Source organism: Cyprinodon variegatus, unplaced genomic scaffold, assembly GCF_000732505.1.
Source record: "Cyprinodon variegatus isolate N-32 unplaced genomic scaffold, C_variegatus-1.0 Scaffold541, whole genome shotgun sequence".
NCBI lineage: Eukaryota > Metazoa > Chordata > Actinopteri > Cyprinodontiformes > Cyprinodontidae > Cyprinodon > Cyprinodon variegatus.
Window position 1 is genome coordinate 360,456 of NW_015150994.1, and position 16,202 is coordinate 376,657.

The following is a 16,202-nucleotide window of genomic DNA, read 5'->3' on the forward strand; positions in this document are numbered from 1 at the left end:
ATAAATTACTAAAAGCAAATAAAAAAATAACATTTGTTAATTTTGTTAATTAACAACAGAGTTTATACAGGAATGAATAACTCAAATTTAATGCTTTTTATTGCTCTTTTAATGCTCTTAGAAATAATTTTTATGCCACCAACAGGTACCCTTCCACAGGCTGCAGCCATGTCCCGAATTCCTCGTTTTCCAAACACTTCTGTTGAAATGTGCTTTTTTTCCCCTCCATTCTCTAGCTTTTTCTCCAACTCAAGCTTCTTTTCTGAACATGCAGCTTTGCGATTAACCGGAAGCAGTTCCACGCAAATATATCATGATATAGTATGTCTGACGAAATTGTTTTTATATAAATTTTTTTTTAATAGCGCATTTTAAATGCCACAATAAACACATTTAATGAATTTTAATGCAAATTAAGGCCTTAATTTAAAAAAATTATAATTTAATGACTTTTAATTATTTTTAATGACCCGCGGAAACCCTGAACAACTTCTGGGCCTCTTCTCTAAATACCTTACAGGGGGATGATTTCCTACGTTTCGTCTCTGTGGGGTTTCTCTGCAGCTAGGTTTTTGTGATTAGTTAAATGAACACTTTAACAAGCACCCCTGCTTAGTTTAGTGAATACTCTCGCCTGGTGTGTTATAGGAGCAACACTAACGCACTGATGTTTGATTCAATTTTTTTGTTTTCTTATTTAAATGTAAATATCCCTAGGGTTTCATGCTGATGGTAAAATAAGACCTGGTTTCTTATGAACTGTAAGGAACATTTTTTCTTAAACTGTGTTAGGTTTAAAGTTTAGACTGAAATAAGCTGCAGTGGAAGAACCTTGAGAGAGGCTGTTTCCACACAGAGACAGTCAGTTTCACTCCTACTGACAGAGACAAAGACCAGGGCCAGTTTCATAAAATGCAGTTTTTCAATGCTAATCTCTATAGATAGAGACATGCTGTTACTTTAGAAAACTGAATTCACCGGCATGAAGAAATGAAGCCATTTTTTTTTTTGGAGTGCTAGCACATCTGCATTTCTAAAGCAGGTGCAGAGTTTCTCTCAGGAGAGAGGGAGGCATTTGAAACCCAATATGACTGCGGATTTTGGTTTAAATGTTTGCAGGAGGCACTTAAGGTAGAGAGATTGGAGCTGAATGCAGATGGGAGGTATTATCAATCTTTTAAATTAGACATGTCCCCTCTTTATGCATATATGCTGTCTCTCAATTGTATATCATTTATATAAACCCCTGAGGCAGAGGTGGAACCATATTGAGGCTTCCTACCGCTCTCTTTCACAGGAAAGGATGTTAATAACTGCTAATGAGTTTGTGGTAACTCAGTCACTAGTACACAGAGCGGTGTTGCTGCGGGGGGGATACATGCAAAAACACATTTGATTTCATTGCAACATTTCTGAAGAATTACAAGACATCTGTCAAATCACAAATAACTGCTTTGCTAATTATTTTTAACGCTTTTCCAGACTCATGGTAGTGATTGTTTTATCCCAACAATCACAAAAATAGGATAAAAAGCTGTTATCAGGTTTTTAGCTTCATTAATGCAGTTCCTAAGGTAATGAAGAACTGGTTGTTAAGCAAGTCATTCAACTTTGAACAGAAATACATAAACTAAGATGGCTTTTGACACAATCAAATACTAAAATTGATCAAGCAGCTATTTTATTGAGGTTCAGGACATTCTTGAACAACGCCACTTTAGAGGAGTGGTCGATGTGGAGAACATGGTGGCAATGTCACAAAACTTCTAGAGCAGAAGGAAAGAAAGTCTGACAATGAAACAAAGGAGGAAAAGCCAAAGAAAAAGAAAACACAAAGCAAGTGGAGCATTTTTGGGTTTTACATTTAGAAAGGTTGGAAATCTAGTTCAAGTCAACTTTATCATACCACAAACATACCGATAACAAAATTGAGGCTAGTAAAAATGCTAAGTTGGGTTGCACAACGTCTTGCAGCAAGAAGGTTCCAGGTTTGATTCCCGGCCCGGGTCTTTCTGCATGGAGTTTGCACACTGCAAAAACATTCTGAAAATGAGTAAGAATGTCTTAAATTAAGTGTATTTAATCTTAATTTGAAATTTTAGTTGGTAAATAAGATTATCTGCCACTGGCATTAGTATATTTACTCTGCAATTTTCAATCTGTCTCACTTAACTGCTGAATTCAAGAAAAAATGCTCCTACTTTAAGAAAACTTTACTAAATTAGAAACTAGATTTACAGTTTTTGCAGTGCATGTTCTCCTTGTGCATGCATGAGTTCTCTCTGGGTACTCCAGTTTCCTCCACAGTCCAAAAACATGACTGTTAGCTTAAATGGCTTCTCTAAATTCTCCACAGGTGTGTGTGTCTGAATGGTTGTTTGTCCTGTGTGTCTCTGTGTTGCCCTGCGATGGACTGGCGACCTGTCCAGGGTGTACCCCGCCTCTCGCCCATTGACAGCTGAAGATAAGCCCCGGGACCCCTTGGGACCCCATCAGGGATAAGCGTGACGGAAAATAAATGGATGGAAAAATGCTAAGTTGCTAGTAACTTTGGAAAACTGGCAGCCAAAATGTTAATGACCAGTCCTAACTGTAAATAATCTTTGCGTACCACAAGGATTTCTTATGAGCCCACTCCTTTTTTCTTTTTTTTTTTAAATGAACAAACATCTTGTCCCTCAATTGAAAGTGGTTTACGCCAATGATGCATTTTATAAGAAACAAAAAGGCCTGAACATTGACAAATGCTAACTTCATTGTTAGCTCAAGTTCTTGCATACTGTATGTCTCATTAAATATAAATTGCGTGGATATAATTGTGGGGAAAAAAAGCCAGACATTCACAGTGATTCAGATTATTTTGATCTAAAACATGAAAACAGAGACAGTGCAACATTTTAAACATCAATGAATCAATATTGATTCACAAATTCCTTTCAAACAGCAATTGAAAAATGAACGAAATTCAACTTGCTTTGCAACTAAGTTTCTGAAAACAACTTGACTCCGCAATCAACCAAGTTCAGTAACAACATAAATATGTTCACCACATATTTGTTTTTTGATTGTCCCTGAGTATGTGACACCAACATTTGATGTATTTCATTAATCAAATTTGACAAATTAAACAATATTCTGCTTAAAGATGTGAAATACCCTGCCATAATTCTACTCATAACGTCCTGGTATTTTAACTTATTCGTGATGCCATGTAAGAAGATTTCCAGTATTTTTTGGAAGAGAAAATCCCACAGTATAACAGATCTTCCTCCGTGCTTAACGATGGGTACAGGTGGCTTTTCCAAAAATCAAACAATCTCTAAATCAGAAAATGAACATAGGGTAGGAACAATCTAATGTCACATTAGGCGTCTCTTCTTTTAAAGCCACCTGTTGTCTAGTGCACTGATATGCCATTAATCTATAGATGAAATCAGATTATAGGTTTTGTTGGTTTATCTATACCCTTAATTAAACATTAGCTAAAATATTTTGGTTAAGGGTAACACGTTTTAAAGTTCAGCCTCAACTTTTGATCCCCACTCCCATAAAATTCATAAATATTACTAAAGTACCTCCGAATCAGTGAGGATTCTGAAGCCTACTCCGATCCCAACTGTTTGCCGTCAGTTTTAATGAACTAACGATTCCCTCTTCATAACAGGCAGGTATTTAACACCAGAACAGCCCAGATTGATGAGCTCAAAGGCTGCCACGCCGACTACATGAGACTAGCAGAGATCATAGAGGCTTACTGCTTCAATGATTTGCACGTTCGTTTTTTGCTGACTTGTTCCCAGCATGACTTCCTCTTCTATCCCGACTGATTGTTGAAGACCTTGCAGGGAGCTGTCAGCCTACTTACATTAGAATGGGGTGCAAACTGATTCGGGGAGAATCTCTAGCATAATCCAAAACTTTTCCTTCCATTTTATATGCACAGGCTTGTGTGTGTCTAATGATTAGGGAAGGAGATCCCCTGGGATCCTCAGCTGTCAGACTCATTACCAGTCCTTTCCTGACAGTTTCCTACTCTCCCTCTTCTGGTCTATAATGACCCAAAAACTCCATGTGGGTCAGAACATACGGCGAACCCTCCATTCCAGCCTTCATATCAACTGCTACCCACAACCCACTCATCCTTTTTGCCACCATCCTTCTTTTCCCTGAGGAAATCAACAGCTGTTTTCTTTTTCTCCACCTCCTTTATCATTTAGAGTTTTTCCCCCTCTGTCCCCTCTCTTGCTCTCCATCTGGATCAACCAAACCTGTCTTGCTTTCATTTAGAGCCAGACTCAACTCTCCTAAGGACACTATAGGTTCCCACGCACTCATTTCTATTGCCAGCCCTTCAGGTCTCTGAGGAAGGTTTCCCAGCCAGCAGGAGCCTCTGCTGCCATCTCCTGGCTAGAACTATTACTCAAAACATCCTGTTTCTCAGGCAAAGTTAGTCATTCTTAATTTTTGACATCCAAATATAATAACACAATGGGTGTGACATAACAACTGGCAAACACTTTCTTTGGGGTAATTAAACTTAATATTTCTGTGCAGATATTATACAAGTTTAACAGCTGAATCAGCCATTTTTGTATTTGCTTAATGTAATCTATCATTTTGGTTAAATTCCAACTTTAAAAGGTAATATAACTTCAGTTTATTTAACTAATTACTATTACTATATGGATTTGTTCCCCACACTCTCTTTCTTCATCGACTATTGGCAATTTCTGGCAGTTTCAGCAATACTTTTGCCTTTTTAACCAATAAAGAAATTACTTTTCAGGCAGGATGTTAGCTGGTTAGTTAATTAATTAGAGTTTTCCTAAAAAGAAAATGTTCATCTAACTTTTTTTTTAACAAAATTAAATTTATCTGCCTTTTTTTTAAACATCCAAGTTTTATTTCTATTTTTTTAAGTACATAACCCTTCTTTAAAATAAGCCTAAGCAAACAAACTGCCAAACAGAGTTTAAAAGCTCCAAGAAGCAAATTATTGAAATATTTTGGCTGAACTAAAGGCCCATTTTGATAAAATTCTGAAATCCAGATGGAAGTCTGATGTGTACAGGAATAAAAATTAGTTTCTGGAAGCAAACAGTTTTTTTTTTCATTAAGAGTTCATTAAGTAAATCTAAGAGAAGTACAAAACAGCTGCAAAAATATCCGTTTAGAAACAGAATAATAAATTATTACATTATTACAAAATTAATTTTCCCCAAGAAAAATTTAAAACTAATCTAAAAATAGGCTTTTACTTAATTTCAAAAATAGAAAAGATGTTTTATTAAAGCCATACATAGTTACAAAACCTATAAAACAAGATGCCAATTAACCAATTTCATAAAAAGCCATATATATTTAGACATCTTGAATACTGGCAACATTTACATAAGTCTTAAAATTTCTTAAAGTTTAGTTTTGTGCTGATAAGCTTTACAAACTGAGTCTACCAGTAGTTACTTTATTGTTACTCTCCATCTTTGTAAAAAGCAGCTCAAGCTAGCTTCAAAGATTAGCATTAGTATTGTTGCTAAAACATTTAAATTCTTGTTTAAACACAAGTGTCCTCAGCCACACATTAGTCAGTTATTACTTTTTACCAACTTAGCTTATTTATTTATGAGGAAGACAAACATAAATGCATATTTCTCTCAATTTAAAAAATGAGGCTAACATCTGACAGCTAACTTCTTTAGCTAAATTGTAACAAAGTTAAGGGGCTTTTCTTTCTTGTGTTGAAAACAGCATTTAATGGTCAACAATCAACTCAGAGATACGTATAAAAGTTCCTCTTCACCTATCAAAACATTGCAAACCTATTTTTTATTTCATCAGGTTTTTAAAAGGTGAGGGACATTATGTTCAAATCATAACCTGGTTAGCAGTCCCTGAATGGTAATTATCCTGCCAATATTAGATTAAAACCAATGATTTCACAATAAGATTTAAATCACATAAGAAATCTCCTCAATTCTAATTTGAGGTAAATAAATTAAGATTCCCAGGGCTTAAAATGGAATTTAATTTCAAAGATGGAGGTAATATCCTTTGGGTTCAGAGCCATTACAAATATAAAAGCTGAATTCTCCCAGGGAACCAGAGCTCAGTTGAAATGTGGGGCTGTTTACTCGATGAACAGGAGACAAGGGAGAAACAGGTATAATATCACTGGGTTTGTTTAAAATTCAAGGGAAAAAACGCAAAAGATCAACAGCGTACAGAAACAGGTGGGGAAGGGGCAGCACTGCACTTCCTCTATTACCTTGGTAATATTAAAGGAATTTCATTTTGTCATTTGTTGCTCAAATATAAATTTCTGCAAGATCCCTCTTTTTTTTAATTAGGATACAAATTTATAATAATGAAAAAAAAAATGTTTTGTCCAAAGAAACAGCAAATTATCACATTAGTACATCCTTGGAAGCACTTGGCAGAATTTTAACACAATCAAAAATGCCTGAACCTTAATTATATCCTTGATATATATATATAAAAAAAAGTTCTTTACCTGTGAGCTCTGATTCATTTTAGATGTTAAGCTCCATGGGTTCTGTTCCCAATTAATCCCAGCATTGCCTTTTGGTTACAGTTTCATTCCTTTAAGCTCGGTTCCTACATCAAGCGGCCTGCCAACCTCAAAATTGGATTTCCCGAAGGGTGTTCCTCACTCAGGCTTGAAAAATTACTTATTGCTTTGTTTCATTTTAAGGTTTAGCCTCACTTCTACTCAAACAACAGGAAGGTTCACTGTACATCTGCTACCCTGTCAACTTATAGCTCAACATGATGTATGGTTGTTTATTTTTTCACTTGGTTAAATCTCCAATAACTTAGGCTTTGACTTAATGGTTTTATTCATTCATATTTCCATAATTTCTACTTGTTTAAAGAAAAAACACTAGTTTGAATTGTAATAGATGTAATCGGATGTGGAAAACTGACACGGAGGTAAAGATTTATTAAATCTCATACATTCAGAAACTCCTGTCCTCTTTAAAATCAATGCTAATCTGTTGGACATTTGACCAGAGCCAAGGTCCCACACAGATTTAGCCAAAATGAAAACCAGAGTCAGGTTTAGCTCACTCATGCAATTTTTATTTGCTTTCTTTGTTTGTTTTTTTTTACTTACAAAAAAGTTCAGATCCCCATATGCAAATATCAAAGTGTGTATATAGAATTTGCCACAACACAACAATTAAATCACTGACAGACCTGTAGAATCTGTCCTACAACATGTAGGTATTAAATATCAACAAGCAACACACTGTGTACTAAAATAAATACATTTTAAAGTAAGAGGCAATAAAGTCATTCTCGTCTATCAGTTTGGTAATGAATTGTTAGGATAATTATCATTGATGTTGTGTGAGTTTATTACACCTTAACATTAGCTGCCTGTTGCGTGTCAGAACTGATTTTTCCCACCATAGTTTATCCAATTAAGACAGTTCCTCTGTCTCCATATACAGTTAAAATCTTCACTCTCTATGTGGCAAAGATGTAGCTAATATGTTTAAGGCTGGAGCCAGGGATGTCTACTCATCTGCTAACATGTGTGATATGGCATACAGGATATGTATAAAATGCATTTTTAACTGTTAATCGGGGCCACTTCCTGAGAGGTGAGCAGCTGCCTTCTGTAAAATCTAAGCAACTTCTCTGATCTGATCTATCTGTACCTCAATCTGTTGTCATGTCTCATGGTTATTCAATACAAATAAATTATGAGGTGTTATTTAAAGAGTTTGTCCTGAGTGATCTCTTTTCAGGAAAAAGAACCAGAGAGAGAAAGCTCCAAGGTGTAAACACAGAGAGCCCATCTTTAACAGTTACATTCTTTCTATTGCTATTAATAGTGTTGTATTCAAGACTACACCAAGCAAGACCAAGGACGACCAGGACTCAAAACAAGGCCAAGACCTTTAGAGGCCGAGACCGAGGACAGCCTCTAAAGGGTTAAGCCTTTTCTTGAAACGCCTTGATCTTGGTTGGTGCGGTCTTGACTACAACACTAGCAATTACTTGTTTTTTTTTTTTTTTTGATTACTACCATGTTTTAATCTCTACTTGCTTTTATTAAGCTTTTATTTTTCTTCTCTTTTATTCTTTAATTGATGTAAAGCACTTTGAATTGTCTTTATACCTAATTGTGCTATTGAGCCCTCCAAGGAGATTTCACCATACTAGAAATGACTTTACGAGTGCATCAACAGGAGGCAACGACAACATCCGAGGCTGCGTCGTCCTTGCTTGTTGCAGTTAACATCAAGGTTCATGATTCATTAATTAAAAAAACAAAAATAAACTATGGGAGTGGGTTTAAAAGCCAAAATCACTGCTAAGAAGAAAAATGTAATTCTCACACGTTTGAAAATACCTTGATGACCTTATATTATTTTGGTAGCACAAACATAGCATATGGACTCAAACATGGTTGTAGATTCCCATGAGGATTCATCATTTATTGTTGTTATGTGCTTTGAAATGTTGTCATCCTTTTTTGTTGTTTTTCAATTACAAACCAAATGAATGAGAATAATGTGAATCACAAAGAGGGAGAGTTCCAGCTGCCTTCAACAATTTAGACCACACTGTTCAGTTGAGGCTTGATCTACCCTGGAGGATGTGGCAGTGGGGTTAGGTAGGGGGTTCGGTACTCTACGTCTCTCTCTGTGACTCTTTGGCCTCAGGGCTCTGTGACTCTGGTGCTCTGCTGCCTCCAGCTAAAAAAAAAAAGCTGAAGGTCAATAAACACAGGTTCATATTCATCATATTTAATGAATACCTTCTGTGGATGGCCTTTCTGTGGAGCAAAGCTGCCCTCACATATGTAATTAACCAGCTACTCTGTATGGTAGGCCAGAAAATGCCTCTACTGGACAGGTTAAATAAAACAACATAAAAAAATAACTTTTATGTATTTCATTGGGATTTTATTCGATAAACTAACAAAGAGTATTTCAGAATATCAAAGCAGAGGGAAATGGATAGGAATTATTTAAGTAAAATAACTACTAGTTCATTACTTTGACCCCCCATTGAAAAGTGGTGGTGTGAATAAGGAAAACATTTAATTTTCTAGCCTACATGCTAATCCAACAGCACACTCTTAATGCACCGCTTCCGCTTGGGAAAACACAGTGGTGGCAGCATCATGAAGTGGGGATGTTTTTCCTCCATAGGAGGAAGTATTCAATTAGGATTTTTTTTCCAATCAAAATAAAGATTTTTAGAAATGATGTCACCAACTATTATTTCATAATCAATCATTCAAAAAATATATTAAATATATAAACATAAAAGGAAAGCTTAACTAGAATGGAACAGAATTCAACTTTATTGTCATCACACTGTCTCCAGTACAAAGCAATTAAAATTACTCTCTGCATTTAAACCATCCCGTTGGGGAGCAGTGGGCTGCCATTGTGTGGGATGCCCAAGGAGCAGTGTGGGGTTAAGGGTCTTGCTCAGGGACCCAGAGTGTAGGATGTGGGTGTGGGGCTCCAAGCACAATGCCCTAACCACTAGGCAGCCACTCCCCAACTAACTAACAACCTTTATGATGTTTAGATAGCATTTTTAGAGTTCACTGTAAAAAAATACACTTTTAATGTTGAATTAAATCAACTTTTACAGTTTCCCGGGAGTTCCTTTCAGATTATTGGAGCATAAGAACTAAAAACTGTTTTTCCATGTTTGATTCTGGGTCTGTAGAGTAGATTACAGCCATTAGACCTAAGAGGTCTGGGTGGTCCATCCACTGACAAGAGGTTTGTAATATATTCCTTGCAAAGCCAATCAGTGATTTATAGATCAACACCCTGATTGTCAAAGTTGGGGGGCAGGCCCCACCTTGGTTATTTGATCAACCATCATAGGGTCTTAAGATCCACAACAGAAGTTAAACAAAAAAATAAAAACATATGTTAAATTGCTGAAGGATCTAAATGTGTGCATTGGTTGTTGATGTCGCTTGTAATGGTATAACATCGAAGGTTACTGGGTTTTGTAGAAATATTTTTTGTCATGAATTACTGGTACCATTCTGTGGGTCAAAGGGTGAACATTTTTGAAACCTCCTTTTAAAAACCCACCTTTTAAAGGTAGAACCAGTGGAAGGACCTTAGAACATGGTGATGCTCCTCATTTTCCAGAATTTTAAGGAAGCTCATCTTGGCAAAAATGTTTTACTCTCTTACAAATATAAACAGATTGAAGTTAGGGTATGTGAAAAAAGGCTGTACATTCCCAGTGTGTAGCCTCTGGATGTGTTGATACGGGACAGTATTCCAGACAGTATGTAAAGTATCTCCAGTGAGGCCTACGGCACAAAGATAGAAGGCCAGATTTAGCTCAAGACAGAAAGTCCAGCCATACAGTGGCAACGACATGGGTGGTAGGAGACTGTCAAACTGAGATAAATGAGTAGAGGAGGGAGTAAAAAAAAGAAATAGAACAGGTTAGGGCAGGAAGTAAGGCAAGTAAAGAAGAATCGCCTGATGCGGTTGTAAAGATAGAACCTCAGAGAAGTTTGTGAAAAAGAAACTATAAGACTGGATGGAAGAAAATCCAAAGCAACAAAAGAAATAGACAGAGAAGCAGACAAGAGCGCGACCCTCCTCACCAGGCAATCTGACACCACTCAGCAGTCGTCTGTCAGGGCCAGCTGAATGCTATTTCCAGCTGGAGTTGACCCACCAGCTGCACCGTAGGGTAACAGGCGAGCAACGGACACAGAAGAAAGTGCGTGCGAGTCAGGAGGACATGAGAAGAGATTTCATTTACTCATTCAGAGTTTATTTGAGCAGACAATATGCTAGAATGACACCTCACCAACATTCTGTCTCACCAGTTTGTTAACATCATTGTTTCTCGGCCTTTCTATATCACCCAGTGAGACTTTGCATCTAAGTGGATAAAATTTAAAATGCAGCTCTGTTTTCCCTGCTGTTTTCATGGATGTCTTCGATTTTCAAAGCTGTGTAAAATACAATGTAGTTTTTAAAATGATAAAAAAAACACTAAATTTAATTTACTGTACAGGATTTGGTCCACTCTTCTTTGCAGAGCTGTTGCCTGTTAAAGGATTTTGGAGCAGGACCGACCTGCTTAAGGTCATGCCATTTGACTTGGTCACATCATAAATGTTTTTCTCAGCAATCCAGAGGTGGACTCTCTGGTCTGATTTGGATCGTAGCAGACCTCTTTAACCCAAGTGGTTGGGAAATGATAGCCATATAGCAGAATTACAGCAAGTTTTGCACCAGATGTATTTGTGTTCTTCTTGGTCAGCAATCCTATAAGGTCCTTCTTATGGCTGAGTAATGATCCATTTACATGAAATGCATTCTGGGTGTCAAAAATGCTTAAACACAGAAATTTGGACACTAGGTCAAACGCTGGTCAACTTGCTTTGACAATCTGGATACTCTGGTTGTTTAACAGCTATATTCTGTAGCTACAAGCTAGAGAGCAGCTTTATTTTCTATGATGAGTTGGAGCTGGAGTTGGGCTAAAACACAGGATGTCTCTAGATGTTTACATTAGCAAACCCTTATCAGTAAGAGCTGCTGCTCACTTGCACAGTGCGGAACTTCTGTCTGTACAGATGCTGCACGCAGCTAAATGTTGGCCAAGCGGACACATCAAGCATAAATCAAGCTCAATGCTTTAGATGCTGATTCTGTAGCGACGTCTTGGATGAGTCATCCATGCACTTTTAGAGTAATTTTGGTGGACCTTCCACTCCAGGGGATGTTTCCTCATTTAATCTCCTCTGTGTTTGTATATAGAGGCGCTTAAGAAAATCCTTCGAAAATTCAAAGCTTTAAAAACACTCTTTCCAGACAGATTGATCTGAATTACTTCTTTCTGTTTTCAATTTCTTTAGATAGTGTAACGGTAAGTTGCTTTCTCTATTTTAAGGTATAGTGGAGGATGTTCTTTTTCTGGGTGGATCATCAAAATAAGTGGTCCTCCTAATTTTCAATCATTCTGATGATATGTGTACATAAGACCATCCAACATGCTCATCCACATTTTTACTAAGTCTGACATAGTGGGAAAAAAATGCAAATCTTCTTTCGGAAAGTAAGCTTTTATGAGCGATGCAAACAGCGACCTTTAAACAGAGCGTGCACAAGGAGAAATGGCCTCGTGCACGCTCTTGCACTCATTTAATAGGCACCTCCGCAGCGGGTACAGGGTTGTGCATGTGCATTTTTAAAAAAGCTGAAAGGGCAGGTCTAATCAAAATTTGCAAAAAATCCTCCACTATACCTTTAAGTGGTTTTATTGATTGGATAGCTTAGTTTAAAGGATTATATTGCCCTTAATAAAAGATTATTTACTACTATTTAAAACCACCTTTTAGATTATCTCATGTTTTTGCTTGTCTCTAATCAGTTTGATGATCTTAGAAACCTAAAAAAAAACAAAGACATTTCTAAGGGTTGACACAGTATTTCAGAGCATTCTATCAAAGTAGTCTATTAATGTTAGTCACACCAAGAAAATGCTCTTCTTTCTTATGTTTTAGCTAAAAATAAGAACATTTCTAAAGTCACTCATTCCTTCAGGATATCATAAGATATAGTTTAGTGGTGGTACCTTTAGAGTTTCTTTTAGCTCTGAGCTCACAACCTGGCTATTTTCCCAGTTATACGAAGCCAAATAACAACAAATGTCTATTTATAGCTCAAAGTTAAAAACCTAACTTTAACAACCATAATATGAAGAATTTTTTTACTTTCCATCCATTAAAATATTCCAGGCCTGCTTGATTTCTATCTGTCGCTAATCGACAATCTCATATTCAGACAGTGTAAAATAAACACATCGATCAGGCATGAATGTCATCTGATAATAAATCACTTTCTACAAATGTCAAGTCTATCTTAATCGACGGTGGGGGATGAACATGATGTGCAGAGTAATGCCAGCCTATCTACTAAATGGACCTGAATGTTCACAAAAATAAAACCAAGCTATTGACTAGATTTTGCATCTAGTCAATAGGTTTGGATTAACTGGCGATGCAAAGCTTATGAAGTTCTGGGTGACCTCCACTTTGTTGTCACTTGCTTGGAGCAAGATCAGCATCAGTGCATCAGAGCCTTTGATATCCGTCAGCAGAATATGGGTCAGCAACACTCCTCGACCCACACATGCACACAGGAAGCTTTGATGTCTTACCAGACCGACATTTGATGATCTCTCCGAACTCATCTTCCACCGGCTCATCGCAGTAATCCTCAGGACGCACGCCCTCCGCCATCGCCAGGCCACAGGCTGGGAAAAGTTAGTGAGTGAAGGCCCGAACGGAATGGAAATCCACAAGTAAGGAGGGAAGAGACAAATCCAGATCCAGTCGTCAAAGGTGGAGTATAAGGAGCAAAGACAGAGGGGGCTGAAGCTTGTGGGTCTGTCACTGAGGGGTAGATGAACAGGAGCAGGTGGTAGAGGGGGGGCTCGGAGCATTCCCACCTTTAAATAGTAAGCTGTTATGATGTGGCACAAACTGCTTGGCAGGCGCCAAGCGTAAAACTCAATCTCCCTGTGAGAGACATTTATTTCCGCCCAGAGGATGGCAGCCTAGTAACAGAATGTCAAGGTGGGTTTGAAACAGACTTTAGCTGCGGCCTTCAGGGGGACAGCAGCCATAAGTCACGGTAAAAAGAAAGTCCAACCATTGGTCAGTTGAAGAAGAGATGAGAATAGTTACCACAGCATTTACCAGAGCAAAACGTAAACAACAGAAATAAAACCTAGAAAAGTAGCATTTTCTTTTATTTTTATCTATTTTACTATTAACCATGAACCTTTTAGTGTGTGTTTGTGTTTTGGCCTCTTCACCCACCATAAACATAAGGTTATTTTTGTCATAACAGTAAAGTTAATTCACCCATTTATTGTAAAAATAAATAATTTTAGAAAGCCTGAGTTGTACAAAAAGCTTGATAGTGTTTGTCATTGTTCACATAGTGGCTTCGGTTAAACCATTTAAACAAACGGTTGTAGACGGGGCATTATCAGGTTATAGCTAGTTGAGGGACCTTTCATTAGCTACCCCTACTAGATGCTCTACTCAGGTCTATTATTTGTGTGTTTTGGTGAAACATGGAAAAAGGTATGTACTTCGTAAGTTATCCATGAGTCTCCTATGTATGTGGAGATCAGTAATGACTAAATCCATTCAATATTACTGAATATCAATGTATATATTATAAAAATTTAGAACCACATTTGATTAAAGGTATGGTGGGAAAGTTTTTTCTTCTGGGAATTTAGGTAAGAAGCGCCCAAATCAGCTTTGAATAACTGCGCATGAGAAAGTCCATCTTACCTACTTGCTCTTGTGGTATCGTGTGAAAGAATTACTCTGGTTTACATTTCTTTCTTCCAACATCTCCCTTTTCTAACTGGTTACGTACAAACTAGAAATGTGCAACAATCAGTAAGAGCACCTGCATTGGCATTAGTTGAGCATGTCATAAAGACTGGCCGGTAGGAGATCCAGAAGACAAGATCATACCATTGGAATTTGAAGCCAAAGGATTTTCACTATACTTTTAATTTAGATATCATGGGCTGTAAATACTTCTATTAGCAAGTATTAATCTAAGACCTGGAAGGTAAAAAAGTTTGATTGCTGTTATCTAAGAATGTGACCATTTTGTGATGTTTAATAATGATTAAGACTTCAAAATAAAGCACCACTATGTAACTTTTAACACAAGTATTAGCTTAATCTAAGATATATGAGATTTTAAGTTATTATTCAGCACTTTTCTTGCTCAATGTCAGCTGCTCTTCTCAAAAGCTCGCCTTTGTACCTTCAGAGGGTCAGATTAATCCCTGAATAAGTCATGTCAAAGAGAGCATCGCTTACAGCAGTCTGAGATACCCTTAAACATCAGAGCTAACTAAGTTTAAAAGTTGTTGTGAGGTTAAATTTCAGATCTGACACTTACCTGATCTGACATGTTTGATGTAGGATTTATCTGATGTAGGATGTAGGAGAGGTGAATGTGGTCTTATTATTCACCTCAAATGGTGGGGGTGGTGGGTACCAAATCCAGTCACCATAGATATGCTAGTATTGCTATCAACAGCTTAGCAACAGAATCATACTTAAAGCTTGCAGTTGTAATGGTCTTACAGTCAGAACAGCCACTCGTTTCAGTAAAAGAAGTTTTCAAAATCTTGCTTTGAACTGTCCATGATCAGTAAAATGCTTAGAGCAAATGAACAACTGAGCATCAAACTTTGAAGGGATCTTCTGAAAGACAAAAGAAAATGTTCCCCTTTCTCTGTGCAGCCTGGAACACTGCATTTACGCCCATGGTTTGGGCTCATTTTGCCTGCTTTGTAATTCTTGTACAAGTAAACCCAACTGTAGGCCAAACAGCTAAACTGCTGTCTTACATTCACCTCTATTAATGTATTTTGGCCGTGAACCAGTGGGCTGGACTGTATGTACATTTCGGGGCGTGACAAAATAACAGGCCAGAACCAAATAAGACAACATCCCCGAGTTTACATCAACTCGGGGCTTCGTTTGGATTTGCCTGTTTTATGGTGTTTGGAATTGTTGGACCTGCATAGAAAGGAGATCTAAATGGGGTTTGAACTTCTCTCTACTTCCATTTCACCCACTGAACTGTCTTTATTAATCTTTGACAATAGAAACTCGGTTTCGCATGCTATCACCCCTTTAAGGTTTTTGGGGCCCCCTAATGGCTTAGATGTGCTATGGATTCACATTGTTTGCTTTTAGGTTTTTATTTTAGCATGTAAAAAAAATAGGGCAAATAATTAAATGTTAAAAATCAAAATATGTGCTTGAATATGTTGAGTCTAATGTGCCACACGTTTAAAAATGTTAATGCACATGTTGATAAAGTATTCAAATATTAATGTACATACAAAAAAATATATATGATTTTGTTTTTTGCCATTACACAAAGGATGTAAACAGTGTGTGTTACATTGAGGAAATAGCCTTGCCCATTTGATCTTACATTAGTCTGAGGAGAGTTTGCCACAGCAGTAAGACGTTTGATGGGCCTCACTCCAAAGCATCTCTATCACGTTCTTGGGACTTTCTATTTTTATATTCTCAGATAGACTGTGGTTGGAATTTCTACTAGTTTGTTTTAGCTAATTGTTAAGTTGCAGGGTCTGGTTGTATTTCA

General features: G+C 37.2%; 1 protein-coding gene across 1 annotated transcript in view; it reads right to left on the reverse strand.

Moving 5' to 3' along the window:
- LOC107095375 (dystrophin-like) overlaps positions 1-13,382 on the reverse strand; it is a 369,912-nt gene extending 356,530 nt beyond the window's left edge. Inside the window, 1 exon segment of the mRNA XM_015391433.1 lies at positions 13,201-13,382. Coding sequence (XP_015246919.1) covers positions 13,201-13,282 — 82 coding nt within the window. The 5' untranslated portion in view covers positions 13,283-13,382.
- Positions 13,383-16,202: the final 2,820 nt, after the last annotated feature.